At 39.1% G+C, this 19,757-nt stretch overlaps 6 protein-coding genes across 6 annotated transcripts; 2 read left to right on the forward strand and 4 right to left on the reverse strand.

Moving 5' to 3' along the window:
• Positions 1-497: 497 nt before the first annotated feature.
• LOC108062135 (transmembrane protein 267) lies at positions 498-1,922 on the reverse strand. The gene is made up of 2 exons (XM_017148675.3): positions 1,372-1,922; positions 498-1,311 (listed from the first exon to the last, which is right to left on the reverse strand). The coding sequence occupies exons 1-2, from the start codon at positions 1,663-1,665 to the stop codon at positions 931-933; spliced, it is 675 nt and encodes a 224-aa protein (XP_017004164.1). The 5' UTR covers positions 1,666-1,922; the 3' UTR covers positions 498-930.
• A 709-nt stretch (positions 1,923-2,631) lies between these two features.
• Positions 2,632-4,396, reverse strand: LOC108062149 (aldo-keto reductase family 1 member B1). The gene is made up of 6 exons (XM_017148701.3): positions 4,244-4,396; positions 3,938-4,105; positions 3,707-3,879; positions 3,218-3,362; positions 2,960-3,157; positions 2,632-2,901 (listed from the first exon to the last, which is right to left on the reverse strand). The coding sequence occupies exons 1-6, from the start codon at positions 4,316-4,318 to the stop codon at positions 2,686-2,688; spliced, it is 975 nt and encodes a 324-aa protein (XP_017004190.2). The 5' UTR covers positions 4,319-4,396; the 3' UTR covers positions 2,632-2,685.
• Positions 4,397-5,297: 901 nt separating this feature from the next.
• LOC108054843 (aldo-keto reductase family 1 member B1-like) lies at positions 5,298-6,766 on the reverse strand. Its single transcript, XM_044394426.2, has 6 exons — positions 6,647-6,766; positions 6,384-6,551; positions 6,144-6,316; positions 5,923-6,067; positions 5,665-5,862; positions 5,298-5,606 (listed from the first exon to the last, which is right to left on the reverse strand). Exons 1-6 carry the CDS (start codon positions 6,719-6,721, stop codon positions 5,415-5,417), a joined length of 951 nt encoding a protein of 316 aa, XP_044250361.1. The 5' UTR covers positions 6,722-6,766; the 3' UTR covers positions 5,298-5,414.
• A 1,595-nt stretch (positions 6,767-8,361) lies between these two features.
• On the forward strand, positions 8,362-12,259 carry LOC108054832 (hornerin). The gene is made up of 3 exons (XM_044394412.2): positions 8,362-9,426; positions 10,101-10,900; positions 11,604-12,259. The coding sequence occupies exons 1-3, from the start codon at positions 8,366-8,368 to the stop codon at positions 12,095-12,097; spliced, it is 2,355 nt and encodes a 784-aa protein (XP_044250347.1). The 5' UTR covers positions 8,362-8,365; the 3' UTR covers positions 12,098-12,259.
• Positions 12,260-13,837: 1,578 nt separating this feature from the next.
• On the forward strand, positions 13,838-14,624 carry LOC108054834 (RNA-binding protein cabeza). The gene is made up of 4 exons (XM_070214405.1): positions 13,838-13,900; positions 13,959-14,234; positions 14,305-14,351; positions 14,423-14,624. Exons 1-4 carry the CDS (start codon positions 13,838-13,840, stop codon positions 14,622-14,624), a joined length of 588 nt encoding a protein of 195 aa, XP_070070506.1.
• Positions 14,625-15,164: 540 nt separating this feature from the next.
• Positions 15,165-15,748, reverse strand: LOC108054835 (E3 ubiquitin-protein ligase RFWD3). Its single transcript, XM_017137927.3, has one exon. The coding sequence runs from the start codon at positions 15,673-15,675 to the stop codon at positions 15,193-15,195; it is 483 nt and encodes a 160-aa protein (XP_016993416.2). The 5' UTR covers positions 15,676-15,748; the 3' UTR covers positions 15,165-15,192.
• Between the last annotated feature and the right edge of the window lie 4,009 nt (positions 15,749-19,757).

Here is a 19,757-nt window from a genome sequence, read left to right on the forward strand (position 1 = left end):
ATGTTGTATCGTGGGTGTTGCCAACAGCATCAGTCGCTGTTATTGTTGTTAGTGCCGCTGTTAATGGGCATGCGTGGGAAATTCTGGGACCCGCAATACCCTAGAATATTTTTTCTTTGTTCCATCGCACGTGGAAGTTTAATTACCCAATTATTGACCCGCAAACACGGCAATTTTCCGCCGAAAAGCGTAGGAAAATTTCGAAAAGCCAAAGTTTTTTATATCGCTTTGCTAACTTTTTTCAATCGAAATGTGATTTATTTATAATGGCGAACATTTAAAATTAAATTCGTTTAAAAATAGCCCCGACCGACCGATTTGGCTAAATAAACGGAAAAGTGCGATTTATGACGGGATTCCTTCGCAGCAAATGCCCAGCCATTAGGGTCGATTTGTAAATGGCAACTAATTTGGCCCACAAATAAACAGCGAATCGAAATGAGGTGGGCCGCAAGTAAATCAATGGGATTAATCGTGATTACAAGTAACACAAGGTGTTTCTATTTTTTTAAGGCAATTACATTGAGTTTATTCTTCTTTCGATTAGCTTAAAATTCGTAGAGTCAAGGTTGAAGTTGAAAATCGATTACATATCATTGTGCGCTATGCTCGTTACTCTAATTTCTAGTTTGTCTAAGGACTACATATCACAAATATCCGGATATTATCTGTACTATATATTTAGATGCTAGATAAAAACCTACACGCTACTTAACAGAGAAAAATCAAATGGGAAGCATAGTTCCCTTACAAAAAAAAGGTACTCCTAGTAGTAAAATTGTGTCCTGTTTTTTGTGTGTGGAAGTATTTTGGTTTCTAGCTGATCTGTTGACTAATCTTAAAGCGCTTGAAGCTTGAAAAGCATTTTGCATTTACCATTTGATGATGTTACGCAGTATTTATCACAAAGTTTGCAAGATATTCTATAGCCTAGACCTGCATATAGCGATAGTTGTTAGTGGAACTACTGCGATATTGACCCTCGCTCAGCTTGATGTATTGACCCAGGAAGTTCAGAACTGTGGCACTGCGGCAAATATTGTGAAGGCAGCCTAGAAGATGGGGCGTTAGGATGGTGGTCAGTATGTAGGCCACCTGGGGCATCCTATCCGTGTGTCCCAGTGGGCACAACCAGTAGCCCCGCCTCACGGCATCCCTCGTGTGATGGGTGATGAAGGCACAAAGTAAAGAACCCAGCATCAAGCTGGTCCGGAAGTAGTTTAAACAAGCGGTGCAGATGTAGAACAGCAGTAGTACTACTATAATACTGGAACAGTGAAGGAAGGGTCGCTTCGAGAGGTTGGTGGCGTCCTAGGATAAGGTTTAAAGATACCAATTAGTAAGTTATATCACTTAAAACTCAGAACCCACCTCCAAGTACAGCGAACGCGCCTCCACAAAGTGGTCCAAGTCAATGAACGATGACACAACGAAGCAGGTGAAAATCAATATCCAGCCGAACAACTGCGAGGTGCGCTCATAAAACTGGGTGGCAAAAGTAATCCCGGTGAGGGCTCCTATGGCCGCATGGGTGGCATTATCCGCGAGGGCCTTCAGCAGCGGATGCTGGGTCAGTTCCACAAAGTTATCCCCCAGCAGACACGTAATGGTCACCAAGGTTGTCAGCACAATTCGCATATAGACCATTGTGTGGCAGTGGGGCATCGATTTCTTGGTTAACTGCTTGGTCTGTTCTACTTTTTTTCCGGCTGGCGAAGCTCTCTGATTTGCACAGATTGGACGGATTTCGATGTGGTTTGGTCTGCCGGGATGCACTTACTCCTCCTCCTGCTCCTGCCGTTGTCTGTTATCTTCGCTGCGTTGGTGGCCACGTACTGCTGGCATCTTGTTTACCCGGATTTTACAACAAAAATCCCGGCGACTTACAAGGATTGTTATTTGGGATGAGAAAAATATATTCAATCAAATATTTTTAAAAATAAATACTTATCGATATTTGAGTAACGGGAAATATACTGAAATGTGTAAAATACACCGAATGAACCGTTACAAAATACCACAGAATACCAAAGAATCAACAAATCTAACCATAACCATATGATTAAACAATATATTAAACATTACATTGCATTACATATCCAATCCAATAAAAAATATTTAATATATTAAATTAAATGTAATGTTTAATATATTTTTTTAATAAGATATTTGTTTTCTAGCATATAATTAGAAAAAACAAGAACTACTACTTTAAATTTTCAAACAAATTCAAAAATTAAAAAAAAACTGTTTTTCAAAATATAAATTTAAAATAAAATATTTCAAAATCATTTTATTTTAACATTGTTTTAAGAATATTAATTCGAGGAAAATGTTCTGATTGAAAAAGTATCATCTCTGGTTAATCTCTAGCTAGATTTGGTCTTAGAACGTAAGCATTTAAGACACTATTTCCGAGTTGAACCTAAGGCTAATAGGTATAATAATAGTTTATAAAAGTATCTAGACTGCCTTGTTAATTGATTGATAACCTTCTTCAATACCAATAGAAAGTACTTATGGAGATAAGACAAAAAGAGGCATACACAAAACACTTAAAATACTCAGCAAAATAACGACCGAAATTGCCAGCCCGTTTCTTGATATAAACAAAGTTTACAAACTACACTGTTTAGGATTAAATATTTTTTAATAAAGAAAAAAGTTTCTACATTTTATAGATCATTAAAAACAAGCACTGTAAACGTTCAACGTTGTCTTGTGGAAGGGATAGTACTTGCTCTTCATGGCCTGACGAGCATGAGCAACCCGTTCTCCATTGTGATACGAATCCAAAAGGGCATGATCCTCAGCATCCAACTGGAAATCGAAGACATTGAAATTCTCCTCGATGCGCTTGGGATTGGATGACTTGGGCAGCGGAATAGTTCCCAGCTCAATCTTTAAATTGAATTGTGATTATAAACTTAAAAAAAATATTACAAATTAAAAACCCTACCAGATATCGGATCAGCACTTGGGCAATGGTCTTGTTGTATTTGTTTCCGATAGTTTGCACCTTGCCGTCGAACATAAAAGCCGGTGTCTGTTTCTCCACGTTAGCACGGCCCAGAGGGCAAAAGGCGGTCACCACAATGTCGTTCTTTTTGCACAGGCTAATCAGATTTTTTTGATCCAATGCCGGATGGACTTCGATCTGGAAGAATGGGTATTATTAACTAATAACTTGAGGGGAAAAACCCTGTAATTCACACACCTGATTGTGGATGGGCTTGATCTTGCAGTTGGCCAGCAGGCGGCTTAATTGCTCCGAATTGAAATTGGATACTCCAATGCTTCTAGTCAGGCCCATATCAATCAACTTTTCCATGGCACGCCAGGTGTCCAAGTAATCAATATCACTGGAAAAAGATTTATTAGATTTATTAGTATTATCAGATTTATTATTTATTTTATAGATTTATAAAATTTATTAGATTTATAAGATTAATTATAATATTTATTGTTATTAGATTTATTCCTAAAGAATTCGCGTTTTATAATTTTACTTTATTTTGGCCCAAAAACTGCACTCCAATAAAATGATTTACACTTTCTAATCAAAGTTTGCTATTTATGCCCTATAAATTGAGACTTTTGAATGGATAGATTAAAGATAAGAGAAGAACTAACGTCAAACGATAAAGTCGTATTTCGCAATCACTTGTAAGTTAGTCGATCAATTACAGATTTTTAATTAACTCACACAAGTTCCACCTCTCCGTTGGCATCTTTGGGAATCAATTCGTTGTCCCCACGATATTTGTAGGAGAAGGGCCAGTGCATCAGGTAGAGATCCACATACTCCAGACCGATGTTCTCCAGGGTTTTGCGACAGGCGTGTTCCACCCTCTCGGGTTCATGGAAGTGGCACCAAAGCTATAGGAAATGGGTTAAAGATTAGTTTACAATCCGCATTCGGAAGTAACCCACTGACCTTGGTGGTGATGAATATGTCCTCCCGCCTGATAACACCCTCTGCTATCTTCTTCCTGACCGCCGCACCCACTTCGCCCTCATTGCCGTAGAAGTAGGCGGTGTCTATGTGCCGGTAGCCCACATCAATCGCATGGAGAACGGCCCGTTCGCAATCGCCTTCCACCGACTGGGAAATTAACAAGTCATCAATAACGTTAAAGGTTCGTAAATGACGTTAAACCTTTCTATGGTTTACTACTGATAAGTAATAAGTGCGACATTCCCCAGCAATATCGGAGACGTGATCTCCCACTCATAGACTCACCGCAAAGGTGCCCAGTCCAATTGGCTGAATCTGAGTGCCGTCGTTGTGCTTCAAGTACTCTATTTTTCCGGTCATCTTCACTGTTACACGGTTCAACGCTGAATGTCCGAGCTCCTCGATTCAGTTGTCTTTTAACGGGCGAGGAGAACTTTCAAAAGCCTACTGAGATTTGGCGGGAATATCTCAAGAGACTGCCATAAAACTTTAAAACTATTTTTCTACCTCATTTCCTTTATTCCTTTCTCTGTGATTACAAAGATATTGTCCTCGTAAAAACTATATAAAATAATGTTATATAGTAAAAAAATATTTAGAGATTATTTAGATATTAAAAGAATGAGAGGAATATTTTTAAACCCATTTTTAATAAACATAAGACAATCGTAAAATCACCAAAAACAGTAGTTTTATTGATTTTTAAAAGCTTTGCAATTTAAGCTGTGGAAATACCCATACTATAAGGGTGGGAACACATTTAAATCTCATTTATCGATAGTTAGTTGGCGCGAAAAGTTTATTAATTTAGTTGTTTATTTGTAAACTTATCGCATGTGGGCTTGGTTATTATTGTTTGTATTTTGTTATTGCTGGACATTATTGCAAATTGTTTGCTATTTTAAATAATTGAATTCAAACAACTGCAGGCGGATTTACATTAGTCTATGTGATCTTGATTAAATGGAATTTTCCATGCGAATTCTCCTCTAACAACTAGTTGGGCAAGCAAAAGCTCCCTCTCTTTGTATTGTTATCTCTCTCAAAATAGTAAAAGATCAGGAGAGGTAAATAAAAGGGGGAACATGTTTATTAAATAATTATTTATACAAAAAAACACATAATTTGTTTAATTTTATATGATTTTTGTAGAACCTATTAGTTTTTATGGGCTATACACAGCTAAACATCGTATTTATGTAGCTTAAGTATTTATTATTGATGTGATAAGGCTAAACAATCGGAGTGTTTATAGCAATAAACATGGGGTGGTAAAAAACTACCAATCAGATCAAAAAAATGTTCAAAATTACTTTCCCGTACTTAAAAAGTCAACGAATATAATAAAATAGGTATCAAACCTTTCTTTATTCAACAAGTTAAAGTAAAAACGTTATAAAGGCATTTTTTCAAAATATCAGAACTATAATATCAAATATTTCTCTCCCATTTCAGCTCAAAACTCGATGTTGAATGGGTAGTTCTTGCTCTTAATGGCATGGGTCATGGGGATTAGGCGCTCGCCAGTGTGATACGAGTCCAAAACGGCATGATCCTCGGCATCCAGCTTAAAGTCGAAGATCTTGAAGTTCTCCTCGATGCGCTTGGGATTGGATGACTTGGGCAATGGGATGGTTCCAATCTCAATCTGTGTGAATAAGTATTATTAATAATATTCTACAAAAAATCTCAATCCTAATCCCTACCAGATATCGTAGCACCACTTGTGCCGTGGACTTCTTGTACTTGTCTCCAATGGCCTGCACCTTGGCATCATAGATATAGTTCGGGGTCTTCTCCGCGGGATTTGGTCTGCCCAGAGGACAATAGGCGGTAACCACAATATCATTCTTTTTGCACAGGGCAATCAGTTTTTTCTGGTTCAACGCGGGATGACACTCGATCTGGAAAATATAGTCTATTAGTAACTGAAAACCCAAAGAGGAAAACCACAATTGACGCACCTGATTGTGGATGGGCTTGATTTTGCAGTTGGCCAGCAGGCGAGTCAACTGCTCCGAATTGAAATTGGAAACGCCGATGCTTTTGGTCAGGCCCAGTTCGACCAGCTTCTCCATGGCACGCCAGGTGTCCAGGTAATCGATGTCGCTGTAATAGGAAAAATATTAATATTATATATATTATAAATATTATTATATTTAAATATTTTCCCATCGCTACTCACTTGAGTTCCACTTCTCCCTTGGCATCGGTGGGCATCATTTCGGTGTCGCCCCTGTAGACATAGGAGTACGGCCAATGCATCAGATAGAGATCCACGTACTCCAGTCCAAAGTTCTGCAGAGTCTTCCGGCAGGCGTACTCCACCCTCTCGGGTTCATGGAAGTGGCACCAAAGCTAAGGGAAATGGGTTAAGGATTATAACTTTATGATGTGGACTACCTAGAACCCCTTGCCAACTGACCTTGGTGGTGATGTGGATATCCTCCCTTTTAATCACCCCATCGGCAATCTTCTTCTGGACAGCCGCACCCACTTCGTTCTCGTTCTCGTAGAAGTAGGCGGTGTCTATGTGCCGGTAGCCCACATCAATCGCATGGAGCGTGGCCCGCTCACAATCGCCACCCAGCGACTGAAAATAAAAGGGCAAATCATTTTATTACGGGAGATAACCATAATGTTGCACCGATCCATATCGAAGACGTGATCTTTAAGTGGCAGTCTTACCGTATAGGTGCCCAATCCAATGGTCTGGATCTGGGTTCCATTGTTGTGCTTCACGTACGGAACTTTGCTGGACATCTTGGCGGTTCCACAGTTGCTGGCTGACTGACTGAGCTAAAATGAGTTGAGTTCTGAGTTCTCTCAATATATATTCTCTCAGAAAAAATATGGAAAAAGCTCTGACTAAGTTGTTCAAAAAGCCCTCTGAATTTTGGCGGGAAGATAGCGATAACTCAGAGATTAAGTTTAAAACGGTGTTTTAAATTTAAAAATAAAATTGAGATTTATTTTTTTAACTATAATTTTTGAAATATTAAACGTACATTTTTTAGGGACAGCTACAAGTATAAAAAGAGTATTCTAAATGATATTATACTAGCTAAAGAAATATATGAATTGTAAATGGTGTATTTGGTCGATAAGTTTTTTAATTGTCTATGTATTTAGTAACTTGTGAAATTCTATTTAAATTGTTGTTAAATGTAAAAGCTTAAAATTTAAGAAACTAGTGATTTAAAACTTAAAAGACTCTAGCAACTTCTGTGAGTTCTAGAAAAGGTAAAAATTCGGTTTATCACCACACCTATAAGACTAGTAAAAGCTTCGCCTGGGGTTTTATTTTCGATGCGCATGAGTGAAGCTTTTTGGGAGGATGGAACACTTTGGAAGCGGCACAACATCTGTTATTCAAAGAGGCACAATGTAGCAGACCTTGCCACCGTCTGAACTGCACAACTGAAGGAATTTTTCATTCGTAGCGCCTGGTGAGTTCCCAGCCGAGGAATGTGAGTGTGTTCTAAAGGAAAACCTTATAAAGGATACTACACCGAAAGTCTGGGTATTGAAAAGTGCTTCTCTGTTTATAACTAAAGTTTAAATATAAGAGGTAGCACCTATAACTCTGTGTACCCCTAAAGGATTCAAGTGAAAGTGCGCTGGAATCTAAAAATACTCCCTGGGTAACTGGTAACTAGACCAAGTCACGATAGAACCACCATATTTACACCCGATTGGAGGTGCCCCAGTGCATTGGTTTCGCCTTGGTCTGGTCTAGTTTTTTGGCCATTGCCATGGAGGCGCTGTAGTAGTACGAGGAGAACATCAAGAACATCAAGCCTTGGTTAGCTGAAAATTATTGTATTGTAATTTCAGTATACGCAGCACGCCGACCACTGCGCATGCCACAAAAAAACCCGGACCCTAACTCGCACCCCCGCCAATCGAGGCCAGCAGAAGGCAGCAGAAAAGCTGGGGGAGGAAGAAAACTGGGAGGTGGAACAGCAGGTGACACCTGCAGCAACACCTGCCCAAGGAACTGGAGGAGCGGGAGCCCAAGGAACTGACCATCTTGGAGATCACAAGTACTTCAAGGAACCCAAAGAACCCATAAGATATTTATGTCGTACTACTGAAAGAACCTGAGAACTCAAAAATAGCTAACTAAAGGAACTCAAGGTACTTAAATATTTCAAGAAATATAAAGAACACATTAGATACTTAAAACGTTCATACCAAAAAATTTAAGGATCCCAAGGAAATCAAAAAAACCAAGAATACAAAGGAGGGATTTTCAAAGAATTTTATAAGCAACAAGGAACTCAAAGAACCCAATGATAAGTAGAGCAAGTACACTCTTAACTAAAAGAACCTGAAGAATTCGCGAAAATCGAAGGAAACCAAAGAACTCAAATAGGAACTCTAGAAACCCATTACTAACCAATAATGGCTGCCGTGGTTCATGGATGCAGCAGTCCGCGTCAGCGATCCTGTAATGGGAGTAGCTCCCCGGGAGGTCACCATGGTTCGACGACCTCCTCCGCCTATCCCACGATGCCCAAATACTCGAGGACAGCCAGTCAAACGCTGTACGCCACCAGTCAGCAGATTTTCGGAGGCGGCGGCGGAGGAGGAATGCAGGATGTGGGCTATGGCTATGGGATGTCAACCTCCTCGGGAGGCCAGCGACCTCTTTCCGCCTCCGCACTGCCGGAAACGGCGGCTGCCAGTCGCAACTATTGGGGTCACCACAACGCCTTCTATCACACGGGCAGCAGGCATTACAGCAAGCGAAAGTCCGCTGTGGAGTTGCTGGCTGAAAGTAAACCCTTTTATATAAAATCCGAGGCGGTCTTTGAGCGACTGCAGCAGGCGAGTTACCGCAATGGAGGCGGGAACAATGGAGTTAGCGGGAAAAGGGGACGTAGACCGGAGGAAACCCATGGTTATCATCATGATCTCGAGGATCGAAGGTATATGAGCCTGAATCTCAGTCGACAGCAGCAAGTGCAACAGCAGGTGCAACAGCAGCAGCAGCAGCAGCAACAGCAGGCGCAACAGCAGTATCTGCACAACCACCACGCCCACCCCTCCCATCAGCACCACCCGCACTCCCGTCACTCGCAAGGCCAAGGTCAAGGTCGCACCGGTGGAGGGGGCGGCGGAGGCGGAGGAGGAGGAGGGGCAGCGGTGAACAACAACCTACTGCAGCACAAGCTGCGCATGCTACTGGGATCGGAGACCTCGAAGGAGCGAAATGGAGGCGGAGGCGGCACCTTGAGGCGCCACGAGATGAACGACGGCAGTGCGGAGCTGCTGCCCACGGATTATGGCGAGGATGAGGGTCAGGCGGGCGCTTTGAAGATTCCCCCGCCCCTCTACATGCCCGCCCATGGTTTTGGAAGGGACGGCGAGGAACCCTTGGTTCTCACCGAGAACTATCGACCCATCAGCCCGCCAGCCGAATATGCGGCCAAGTCGGGACAGGCTCACAACGATCGCTACAGGTGAGTGGGATATAGTTTTATATGGTGGATAGGTTTTATAAAAGTTCAACAAATTAAAAAAAAGGAAAATTAAATTAATTGTTATATGAAGAATAGGTATTATAAACCAAAAAGAAGTTGAAAATGGAGATATGGAGAGATGATTCTAAGATCATTACAATAAAATATTTTTAAAAATCCAAAAAATAGGATGGTAAATGGTCTTAGACAAATATGGTCTAAATATGAAGTGCAGTTCAGAGTAGTAAATATTAGTATTTATTAATTAAATAAATACACACAAAAAAGCATGTCACCGTAAAATCGATATGGTCATGTAAATTTCAGGTAATGCAAAACACAGCTCGTTTTTACATGAAATACCCTTTTCGACCAGGTCAAATTTACCTAGCCTCATATTAAATTAAAATTGATCTTAAATAATGTAAAATCGATCTACGTTTCATATCGATTTTTTTTTGGTGTCTATTGGAAAATTCCAAAATCTTTTTATACTAGATAAGTTGGTATTTTTTTAAACAAATTTTAATGAAGTCATGCTTTAAATTTGGAATGTATTTCCTGTATAAACTCCTTATTAAAATTCCAATTAAAAAATAAAAATAAATTTTAATAAAATGCTTACTTTAGATAACCTTTATTAATTGAATATCCCATTTTTTCTGATATTTTAGATACAACTACCAGCGATCGTACTCGCACTCACACGAGGTTCCCAACACGGGTGAGGATCGCAGTGCTCCCTATCCCGCCGGCGACTTCAACATCAATAGCCACAAGTCGCTGCCCGATCTGCACACGCAGATAAGTCGTCACTCGCCGCACAGCGAGATCCTCAGTTGTTGCAGTCGTGGCAACAGATCGATCAAGTCCGCAGGAGAGTCCTCGATAAACCGGGATTCCGGCGGAAGTTCCGGTCACTACACCCATCGCAGTGAACCCTGCTACAAGAGGGAGCGACAGAGGGACTTGGCCGGAAGTGGAGCTCCGGCGAGCGGAACAATCAAGAACTGCTGCACTTTGGTGGCGGCCACTCGAAGGGACAGTGGTTCCTCCACTCAGCACTCGGCGAATTCCTACTGTGGCTATGTCACCCCAGCTGGGGATTATTCGGGCATGAGTCGCAATACCGAGTGCTTGGATTGCCGTTGCAAACAGGACACTGGAATGGGTTCGGATTATTTACTGAACTTTACGCCCACTCCCGAGGTTCCGGAGGCCTTTCAGGACGACTACACCCCCACTCCCCCATCGCCGAGGTTGAAAACCCAGACTCCTCGCTACTCGAGCTCCTCCAGCCAGCAGCTGCACACCAGTTCGCAGGGCTACACGAGCATCAATCACTCGCAGAGCTCCCTGGTCCAGAGCCCCGGATCGGCGCCTTCCGTGGACGACATCAGTCCACCGCCCATCCAGTTCAAGAGGCAGCGGTGCATCCGCTTCAAGAACCGGAATCGACTGCCAGTTCAAGGAGGTGGGTATAATGTGTTATATAGCTGAATTTGGTAGCTTCCTTTTTTTGATTTACGTATTGTCCTTAAGTACGACTTATGCTAGAAAATATATATATATTATTTTTTGGAAACCCGACTTGTAAAAACCGATTTCTAAGTATTTGAAACTTAAACTAAACAATTCAGCTTTAAATATCAATACATTTAGATTATTTTATTACAATCTCAATGTGACTTCAATTTTTTGAAAATTTATTGAATCGTTTCTTATGAAGTATGTATTGAAAATTAAGATCAAGACAGGTCGTAATTTTCAAATATAGAGTGGTTCATTAAAATGAATAATCTAACGATTCCCTAAATTTTCCGGTATTTGAAAAAATCATATTTTGTTCTATTTTTGAATTTTTATAAGGAGTAACCTCATTATTTTTTTTTCACAAAATTGTAAAAAAAGTTTACAAGTTTAAATGTGAATTGATAGGAAATTTTATTACGAATTTTATTAGGAATGGCTTTTAATTTTTTGACAATTTGTTTTCTTGGTTAGGAAAAAATATTTATTATATTATTATTTTTCTTCCTTATTATTGGGTTACAAAAGAAGATTAAAAAGTGCAATCATTTTAAAAGGATCGTCTGTTTAATTTATTAATTTACTAGTTATACAAATTTGTTGCTCAATGTGAAAACCATTTTAATGGATCTATATTCCCTGCACAGAAATGGGAGGACCAGTATCAGGAGGTGGAGGCCTAGTACCGCCAGGATCTGGAGGAATGGCCACGGCCAGCGGAGTCCTGGCTGCGTACAAACAGCATCGAGGCAGTGTGGACCACGAGAACGTCTTCTTCCCCAAGGGTTTCTCCTCGGAGGTTTACCACAACAGCTTGGACATGGAGAGGGAGGCGCTGAATGCCAGCATTTCGGAGCTGGAGAAATTCTTCGATCGTCTGGGGCTGAACGACGAGGCCTTCCACGAGATCTACAGCCAGCCGAGGAGACATCACTCGGAGACGGATGACGCCTCGGATGATTCCAGCACCGTTTTCTTTTCGGATGTCAGCACTGTGGACTCGATGCGATTGCCGGATAGCACGGAAACCCAGCCGCAGGCCACGCAGGCTTATAGACCCTCGGAACCGCCGTCGATTGTCGAACGGAATGCCAGGATCATCAAGTGGCTTTGCAACTGCAAGAAGATGCAGTGCACCTGAGGATCGCCGGGGCAGTGCAGCTGCGGTTTCTCATTTGGATTCGCACGCTGAACGCTCCACTGATCTATTGATTCTACTCTCGACCACCCCGTTTAAAAAATAACACGACTGCTGATTAATGCAAAAAACACTGATCACCGATGGGTGGGTGGTTCTTTTGGGTAGGAAAAATCGTTATAGGAAGGAAAAGTAGTATAGTTTCAGCTTCTTTAAGTAAAAAAAATAATTTACATATCTAAATAATTTATTTTAATAATTTGTTTGATGATTAAAGCATACAAATGTTAGACTTACAATAAAATTAAAGATATTTAACTTAAAAACCAATTGAAGGAACACCAAAAAATTAATGAAAAATTTATTAAAATATTTTAATATTTTTTTCAATTAAAATATTTATTATATATTTTTAAAAAAAAATTCTCAGAGATTACTTTTCGTCCATAAGCTTTTTACCCCAAAAGAACCAACCACCTGTCGAAGAAAATCCACAAAAAACACTGCTCAAAAAGTCAAGTTAAGTCAGTTGAAAGTTTCGAAGATGATTAGCATGGTTAGCCTCACCTACCTGTACAATGGAACTAGGAATTACGAGCAGGAGTCTCTCTATTCGGATTCGCATTCAGATTCGAATTTGACTATGGATCTGCGTTTCTCCTCTTTTACTGCGCTCGTTCTCGCGCAGATCAATTACACCATTGATATTTGTATTGCCAACGGTAAATGATATTGTCTTACGTATACTAATCAACTAGCAAGCGATCGTTCATATTACTCTTATACACAGCGGTATTATTAGATGAATTATTGTACAATTAGTTCTCGTAACTTATATAAATATATATATAAATATTATACATATACGACTAGTTGCCAAAAAAACAAAAACCAAATACAAATACAGTACACGAAACCACTAAAAGTCACAAATAGAAATTGAAATGAACCTACCTATTTATGTAATTGTACATGGTTTGCATGGCGAATAAATAAAATATTTATGATTATCAAATTAATTGAAATATATATAGAAAATCAATGGAACAGAAACGTTGTTTTATTATTATTTTTTCATGTTTTTAATTAGTATTGCAAGTATTTCTTTTTGGAGTGAATTTAGAAAAATAAGATAAATATTTAAATTTCATATTTACAAAAAAATATTTACGAAAACTTTAAACATAAATTCAGTTATTTGTTTATATCCGAAATATATTTAAATTTGGCGGTAAACGGAGCTACCAAACCGATTCAGCGCTGCCACTTTTTGGAATTGAAAAGTGGTATGGTAGCCCCTTTTTCCCGGTATGCTTAGCGCCAAATTTAAAAACAAAAAAACCCAAAAGAATACTTTCTTATTCGTATTTTTCTTTAATAAATCTGTAATGTAAGGGTATTGAATTTTCGGTTGTTAAATTTCCGTTCTGATGTTTTTCTTTTCTTATACTATTATTTATAAGGTCAATTGTAGTTGTCATTAATTATTAAAAAAAAATTATGGAACAATTTTCTCGCAAAACGTGACCTACTTTAAGGGAATTCCCTTTGACAAACTCCACCTCATTGTTTTATTAAACCTTTATCATTTATTACACTAAAAATGGATAAATGGAATATCTCATATCGGCTGTTGCATGACCCACATATAGAAACACCTGTAGAACCTGGCCCTATATAAAAGCCGTTTTGAGGCATTGCGTTGATATATCAGTGGATGAGTTTAATCTGACAAAAGCTGAGATGAGGAAATTGGTTTTATCCCTGGCTGTGCTGGGATTGATATCCCTGTCTCTGGGTCATAATGTAAGTTAATATTAAAAAATCGTTGGACATAATCTTTAAAAATATATTTATATTAAAGAACCCCCAGAATCCCTGGGAACAGCCCCCCACTCCGATAAAGAAGGTGCCAGTGCCTGTTCCGGTGCCAGTTCCTGTTCCTGTTCCGGTTCCTGTTTATCCCAAGGAAGGGGGTGGCAAAGGAGGCGGGGGAGGAGGTGGCGGTGGAGGAAGCGGAAGTGGTGGTGGTGGAGGTGGCGGCGGAGGAGGATCCGGAAGTGGAGGCGGTGGCGGCGGCGGCGGAGGAGGAGGCACCGATGGCCAAACTTGCCCGCGACCCTCTCCCGAAGCTTTACGGGTAAATACAGATTAAATTTATATCCTCAATTTAAAGCCTTAAAGCCCGATATCTCCGTTCCATGTTGCAGTGCCTCCGGGAATGGGCCTGTCAGTACGTCATCCGGCTGGATCTGCGGTAAGTGCCAACTTCCGGTTCAGCGTGGCTCTCATATATATTTGCTATTTCCCTTGCAATTGCATTGACAGCTGCCTGCTCACTTTAAATGGCAACCCATTGCTGGGCAATCTCATTTCCATACCCGGCATCACCGGCGGCGGCAACAGCGGTGGCATCTTGGGCGGTCTTTTGGGTGGCGGAGGAGGTGGTGGAGGTGGTGGTGGAGGTGGCGGCGGCGGCGGAGGATCCGGAAGTGGAGGAGGTGGAATCTTGGGTGGTCTGCTCGGCTAATAGTAACCATCGATGGCGAAAATGTGCTCACATTAAACCCAATAAAGATGCCCCAGCACTGGCAAAAATAAGGGGTTCTTTGAATTAAATGTATTAAATATTTGATAAAGTTATCAAAAAGATTTAATTTCAGCTGTTAGAACTAAAAATTTGCATGGAAGGTCATTTTTTGCAGAAAATTTATACTAACTATTTCTAAAAATAAGAGCTTTGACATAATAATAGCTTTTCAAGACGAATATATTTTTCGTATTAAATTGTCTTCCAAAAAATAATACTTTAGTCTAATCGCTTTTAAGCAAAAACATTTCACACTTAAAATACCTAAACAATTTTATTTTAAAGTAATTCCCCCAAAAATATCGTTTTTACCGAACTTACTTTCTTTTGAAAATTATAATTTTAAGTTAAAATTTTTAAATAGATTGGTTTATAAAATTGTTTAAATTTGTTCTTTAAAATAATAAATCTACCCAAGCAAATTAAAATCAGTTTTACGGAAAAAAATTAATATTTAATTAAAATAAAAATTAAAGAGTATTAAAAATTTAAAAAAACTTTAAAAAATTCAGAAGGGGAAAGAGTTTAGGCCGTAGATCTTGCGGACATGAGAGGGGAGAGCTCCCCGCAGGCAAATGGGACATCTGTAGACCTGTCGGAGGGCAGAGAGGATGCAGTGGCGTCCAAAGAGATGACCACATCTCAGGGAAACCAGGCAATGATTGCCACTTGGATCACAGGACGTTTCACAGATGGAACAGTTGTTGATCTCGTACATCTTGTCCAATTTCCCATTGATTTCGTTCACCTGGCTGAGCATTTCAACAATGCGATCGTCCTTTGGAATGGCGGCCGCCAACTTGTTCGTCTCCTGCTCCAAATTCAGCTGGATGCCTTCTCGCAGATTATTATACAGCTTGATCTGTGCCTTGTAAAACTCCAATTGGCCCAAACGAGCCTCTGGATTTTCCACAGAATCAGAAAGATTTAGCTGCTCGAGATCCTTCTCCTGCCTCTGCAGTTCAACCAACAAGTCCTTAATTTTACTCATAATTTCCTGTATTTCGTTTGTTTTTTGTGATATTTTAATTTGCCGTGAGCTTTGAATAGAGTGACTACTTTGATTTTTTTTAGATTTAATTTTAGTTCTATTTGTTCCTGACGCAACGTGTACAAAAAATACTTATAAATTAGTGCGCTAGTCACAACTTTGATATTATTTTTAGTAACTTCATGCAAGAGAATATTATAAATTTACATTTAATCAATTAATCAAAAAATTTTTGCTTAGAAAATTATGATACATATAAACTGATTTTATAAACTGGAATTTAAATATTTTTTAATTTTTAAAAATATAAATTTGAAACTTCTTTATGATATGATGTTAATCAATAAAATATAATTAGTTTATAAATTGTAAAAGTTAAAATTTTACTATTTTCCCAAAAAAAATAATGCTACAATTTATTTATTTAAAATTTGTAGATGATCCAGCATACTAAAGATTTAATAAGGTAAAAAATGTGAATTTAATAAGATGTTTAAAGAAATAGAAATGGGAATATTTCATATTGTTTTAGGATTCTAAAAAATTAAAAAATCGAAAGTTGTACAGAGGTTAATGAAGCATCTTCTCAAGTGATAATCTTTTCCGCAGTGCACGAGTGTCATTGGATGGGACGAAATCCAATTGGGGATGAGGGTGTGTGGCTGTGGGTTTGGGGCACTCTCGGATTGGAATTGCTGCTCCTGTTAATGGGCAGCCAATAATCCTTAGTATTGGCATCGGTGTAAAAATGGCGATAATCGCTGGCATAACCGTTAACTTGATTATTGTTTAAGTGCCGCGCAATTAAGCCGAGCAATTCTCAAATTAGCCAGGATGATGATGATGGTCTTGCCTTATTTTTCATGGTCCTGTGTGCCGGTGTCCAATGTCCTTTTATAGGTACGTATGTCCTGCAATTGAACCTTTGGCCTTTAAACTTTAAAGTATTGGCAGTTGGATGGCCGAGGAGCAGCTTGCTTGCGAGAAGAAGCTTGTGCTCTCTCGAATAAAGTCGCAAATCATTGAAGCATATGCAATTATTCATTTTGAGGTTGAATGCGCTCGAACGCACACAATGATACAAGAACACGGACCTGGCAGGCTCTCTGTGTGTGTGTGTCTGTGCAAATGTATATGTATATAAACGAACGCAGGAGAAATTTAAATTCAGGAGCTGTTTCTTAAACGAGGATGCTCCATAAAATTCGCTTTTACTACGCATAGTTTTCTTCGCTTTCTTTTTTTCTGTGGCATTTCTTTTCGGAGGATTTTTCTCTTCTTTTTTCCATCGCTTTTTTCTACTCCCCAGTATTTTTGCCTTCCTTTTAATGCCCTCTTGATTGCAGCCCGATTTCGTCTGCAGATAAAACCGAAACCCCATACCCCTAAAAAGACACTCCATCTTGGTTAATCCATCACTTGCATCCTAGAGGTCCTCAATAGTCTGGGATTGGGACCTTCCAATTTCCTTTGCCCTTTTATAATTAACTTTATGTGTATGTATTTAGTTTTATTGCTCGTTAGACAGCCGGGCTGAGAGACAATGAAACAACAATTTGTGATCGCCCCCAATCAGCCAGGACCTCCTCCCCCTTCCAGGACCTCAATTTTCCCACCCAAAAAAGCCGAAGAACCGCAACGTGTGTAGGCCATTTTGGAGTTTTCCTCAGCACAGCCGTTGCCATTATATTAATTACAAACGTTTGCGCCACAGCTTCCTGGCCAGGTCCTGTCTGTCCTGTCCCCTCTGATGTCCTTCCTTCGCAACTCCCTAATGGGCACAACAAGTAAATCACACACAAAGCTCTAAGGCGATTTCAGCGACGAGCTGGAGGCAACCGAAAACCCAAAAGGACCGAATAATTTCCATTGAATGTGTGAAACTTGCACAGCTCTTAACGAGCTTGGGTCTCCACTGAAATTCCGAAATTCATTTAAACGCGCCAGACAGGACATACACAAGGACACTCCTCACTGGTGATGAGCACCGCAATGGAATGGGATCGTTTAAGGCGACTTAACTTGCCTGGTAATTTTCCAAATTATACAAATAATTAAGTTGCAAAACGCTTTTTAAGATTATTTCACTTGGGGTCAGGGAACCTTTTGTGTTTCGCTGTAATTTAAAAGCAAACTTAGTCTTATGTTTTTGAAAATATTGAAAAGAATATCTTTAGAAGAGTTAAAATGGTCCGTTATGGATTTTAAAAGAAAACATGTTAAACAGCAGGTTCTGGGTCACCAAACTCCATCATCGCAACTTGAAATATTTCGTCGTAATAATCTTACTTTAAAATTGGTGTATTTATTTATTTTTATTTTTTTTTGCTAATAAGATGTAAGAATATTAAATTATAGATAACAAAAACCTTAGACTCGCAAAAAATATATCAATGTTATATGTGTTTACATAGGATATTTCTTTAAAATTATTATTGTTGTTACTAAAATTACTATTAGCAAAGTAATAATAATAAAAATAATAGAAGTAGGTGTCAGATGATCCGATGTCAGATGATCCGATTCGCAATGCAGGCATATTCGTAGAAGTTGCTGCAGTTCCCCAGCAACTGAGTGCTGGGAGAAGGCGAAACAGCCGCGATTGAAACGAGCAGCAGGCAAACTATCCTCACCATTGCTGAAAGCTAACTAGGTATTGGTGGTCTAAAAATTCGATTTTTAAGAAGAAATTTAGGGGGTAATTTACACATAAAAGAAATCTTTCAAGTTCTATTCAATTTGATTTGTAATAGTAGACTTTTCCTATGGCATGAATCCCATTAATGTCCGATGTTTATAATAGAAAGAATTCAAATAGTATTATATGTATAATATAAAAGTGTAATATAAAGTGGCAATGTGAAAATAGTATGTGGAAAAAGTAATAACTCAATGAGATATAAGCGGGAAATTTTTGAAAAAATCTGTTTTATTTTTTTTTTTAAAGTGTATTTCGATTTTGCTAGCTGATTACGACCGGAAGGGATTTCAAATTGACGAAAACCATACACCATACACAAAAAAATAGTTTAAAAATCAAATTTTTTATCGCAGATTTTATAAACAGCCCAACAGTATGAATCACCTTCTTGGATAAAAATAAATATTTGCATCATGACGGATTAAAGTTGAACTTAGTTTTCCATTAAATAAACATTTATCTATTCTTTATTTAAATATATATATCGGAAACCGTTAAGCTGGATGGAACAGGAGCATTAGATGAGCTTGGTGGGTTTGTGGTTTCTGCCTGGGGAACTTCGTTGACGAGGCTCTGCGATAAACAGTAAAGTTTGAAGATGTTAAAAATCTAGGAATAATTTCATGGGTTTTTACACCCGTTACTCGTAGGCTAAAAGGGTATATTGCATTCGATGAAAAGTATGTAACAAGTAAACGGAACCGATTCCGACCCTATAAAGTATATATATTCTAGATCAGGATAACTAGCCGAGTTGATCGAGCCATGTCCGAGAACTCTCCGTCTGTCTGTCCGTGTGAACGCTGAGATCTCAGCAACTATAAGAGCTAGCGCAAGTTTATCATGCCGGAAATGATTTCAATTTGATGAAAAGTTCAACTGAGTAGTTTATAATTTCTAAAAAATAAAATGAAGAAATAGTTACTGGGCCAAACTTATTTTTTAATGCGGATTTCAGGAAGTTATCTTCTAATAGAGCGCCCAGTAGTCTAAGTAGTTTCCGACCGCATATAGTATATATATTCTTGATCAGCATCACTAGACGAGTCGATCTAGCCATGTCCGTCTGTCCGTCCGTCTGTCTGTTTCTACGCAAACTAGTCTCTTAGTTTTTGAAGTATCGGGATGAAACTTTCTCAAAAGTCTTCTTTTTATTGCAGGTAGTACATTTGTCGGAGCGAGCCGGATCGGTCCACTATATCTTAAGGCTCCCATAGGAATAATCAAACAAATATAAGAAAATTCATTGTAACTTTGTAGAAAGAAGGCGTTTCCATTTTTGACAACTTAAAAACAACATTTTTTATAGGCACGCAGAATCGGGAAGAGTGAGTATTACACTGTAGGTATTTATTTTATCTGCAAGGGTATTTAAGCTTCG

Source organism: Drosophila takahashii, chromosome 3L (assembly GCF_030179915.1).
Source record: "Drosophila takahashii strain IR98-3 E-12201 chromosome 3L, DtakHiC1v2, whole genome shotgun sequence".
In the NCBI taxonomy this organism is placed as follows: domain Eukaryota; kingdom Metazoa; phylum Arthropoda; class Insecta; order Diptera; family Drosophilidae; genus Drosophila; species Drosophila takahashii.

What these genes read in the sequence shown, in the direction of transcription:
- LOC108054832 (XM_044394412.2), top strand. Translation starts at nt 8,366, where the DNA reads ATGGCTGCCGTGGTTCATGGATGCAGCAGTCCGCGTCAGCGATCCTGT. An exon ending in GCTCACAACGATCGCTACAG is followed by an intron (nt 9,427 to 10,100) that starts GTGAGTGGGATA and finishes CTGATATTTTAG; the next exon opens with ATACAACTACCAGCGATCGT. An exon ending in TCGACTGCCAGTTCAAGGAG is followed by an intron (nt 10,901 to 11,603) that starts GTGGGTATAATG and finishes TTCCCTGCACAG; the next exon opens with AAATGGGAGGACCAGTATCA.
- LOC108062135 (XM_017148675.3), bottom strand. Translation starts at nt 1,665, where the DNA reads ATGCCCCACTGCCACACAATGGTCTATATGCGAATTGTGCTGACAACC. An exon ending in CGCGTTCGCTGTACTTGGAG is followed by an intron (nt 1,312 to 1,371) that starts GTGGGTTCTGAG and finishes ACCTTATCCTAG; the next exon opens with GACGCCACCAACCTCTCGAA.
- LOC108054835 (XM_017137927.3), bottom strand. Translation starts at nt 15,675, where the DNA reads ATGAGTAAAATTAAGGACTTGTTGGTTGAACTGCAGAGGCAGGAGAAG.
- LOC108062149 (XM_017148701.3), bottom strand. Translation starts at nt 4,318, where the DNA reads ATGACCGGAAAAATAGAGTACTTGAAGCACAACGACGGCACTCAGATT. An exon ending in TTGGACTGGGCACCTTTGCG is followed by an intron (nt 4,106 to 4,243) that starts GTGAGTCTATGA and finishes TTAATTTCCCAG; the next exon opens with TCGGTGGAAGGCGATTGCGA. An exon ending in TCAAGCCCATCCACAATCAG is followed by an intron (nt 3,158 to 3,217) that starts GTGTGTGAATTA and finishes CCATTCTTCCAG; the next exon opens with ATCGAAGTCCATCCGGCATT.
- LOC108054834 (XM_070214405.1), top strand. Translation starts at nt 13,838, where the DNA reads ATGAGGAAATTGGTTTTATCCCTGGCTGTGCTGGGATTGATATCCCTG. An exon ending in CCCTGTCTCTGGGTCATAAT is followed by an intron (nt 13,901 to 13,958) that starts GTAAGTTAATAT and finishes TTTATATTAAAG; the next exon opens with AACCCCCAGAATCCCTGGGA. An exon ending in CCTCTCCCGAAGCTTTACGG is followed by an intron (nt 14,235 to 14,304) that starts GTAAATACAGAT and finishes TCCATGTTGCAG; the next exon opens with TGCCTCCGGGAATGGGCCTG.
- LOC108054843 (XM_044394426.2), bottom strand. Translation starts at nt 6,721, where the DNA reads ATGTCCAGCAAAGTTCCGTACGTGAAGCACAACAATGGAACCCAGATC. An exon ending in TTGGATTGGGCACCTATACG is followed by an intron (nt 6,552 to 6,646) that starts GTAAGACTGCCA and finishes TTTTATTTTCAG; the next exon opens with TCGCTGGGTGGCGATTGTGA. An exon ending in AAGGGAGAAGTGGAACTCAA is followed by an intron (nt 6,068 to 6,143) that starts GTGAGTAGCGAT and finishes TTCCTATTACAG; the next exon opens with CGACATCGATTACCTGGACA.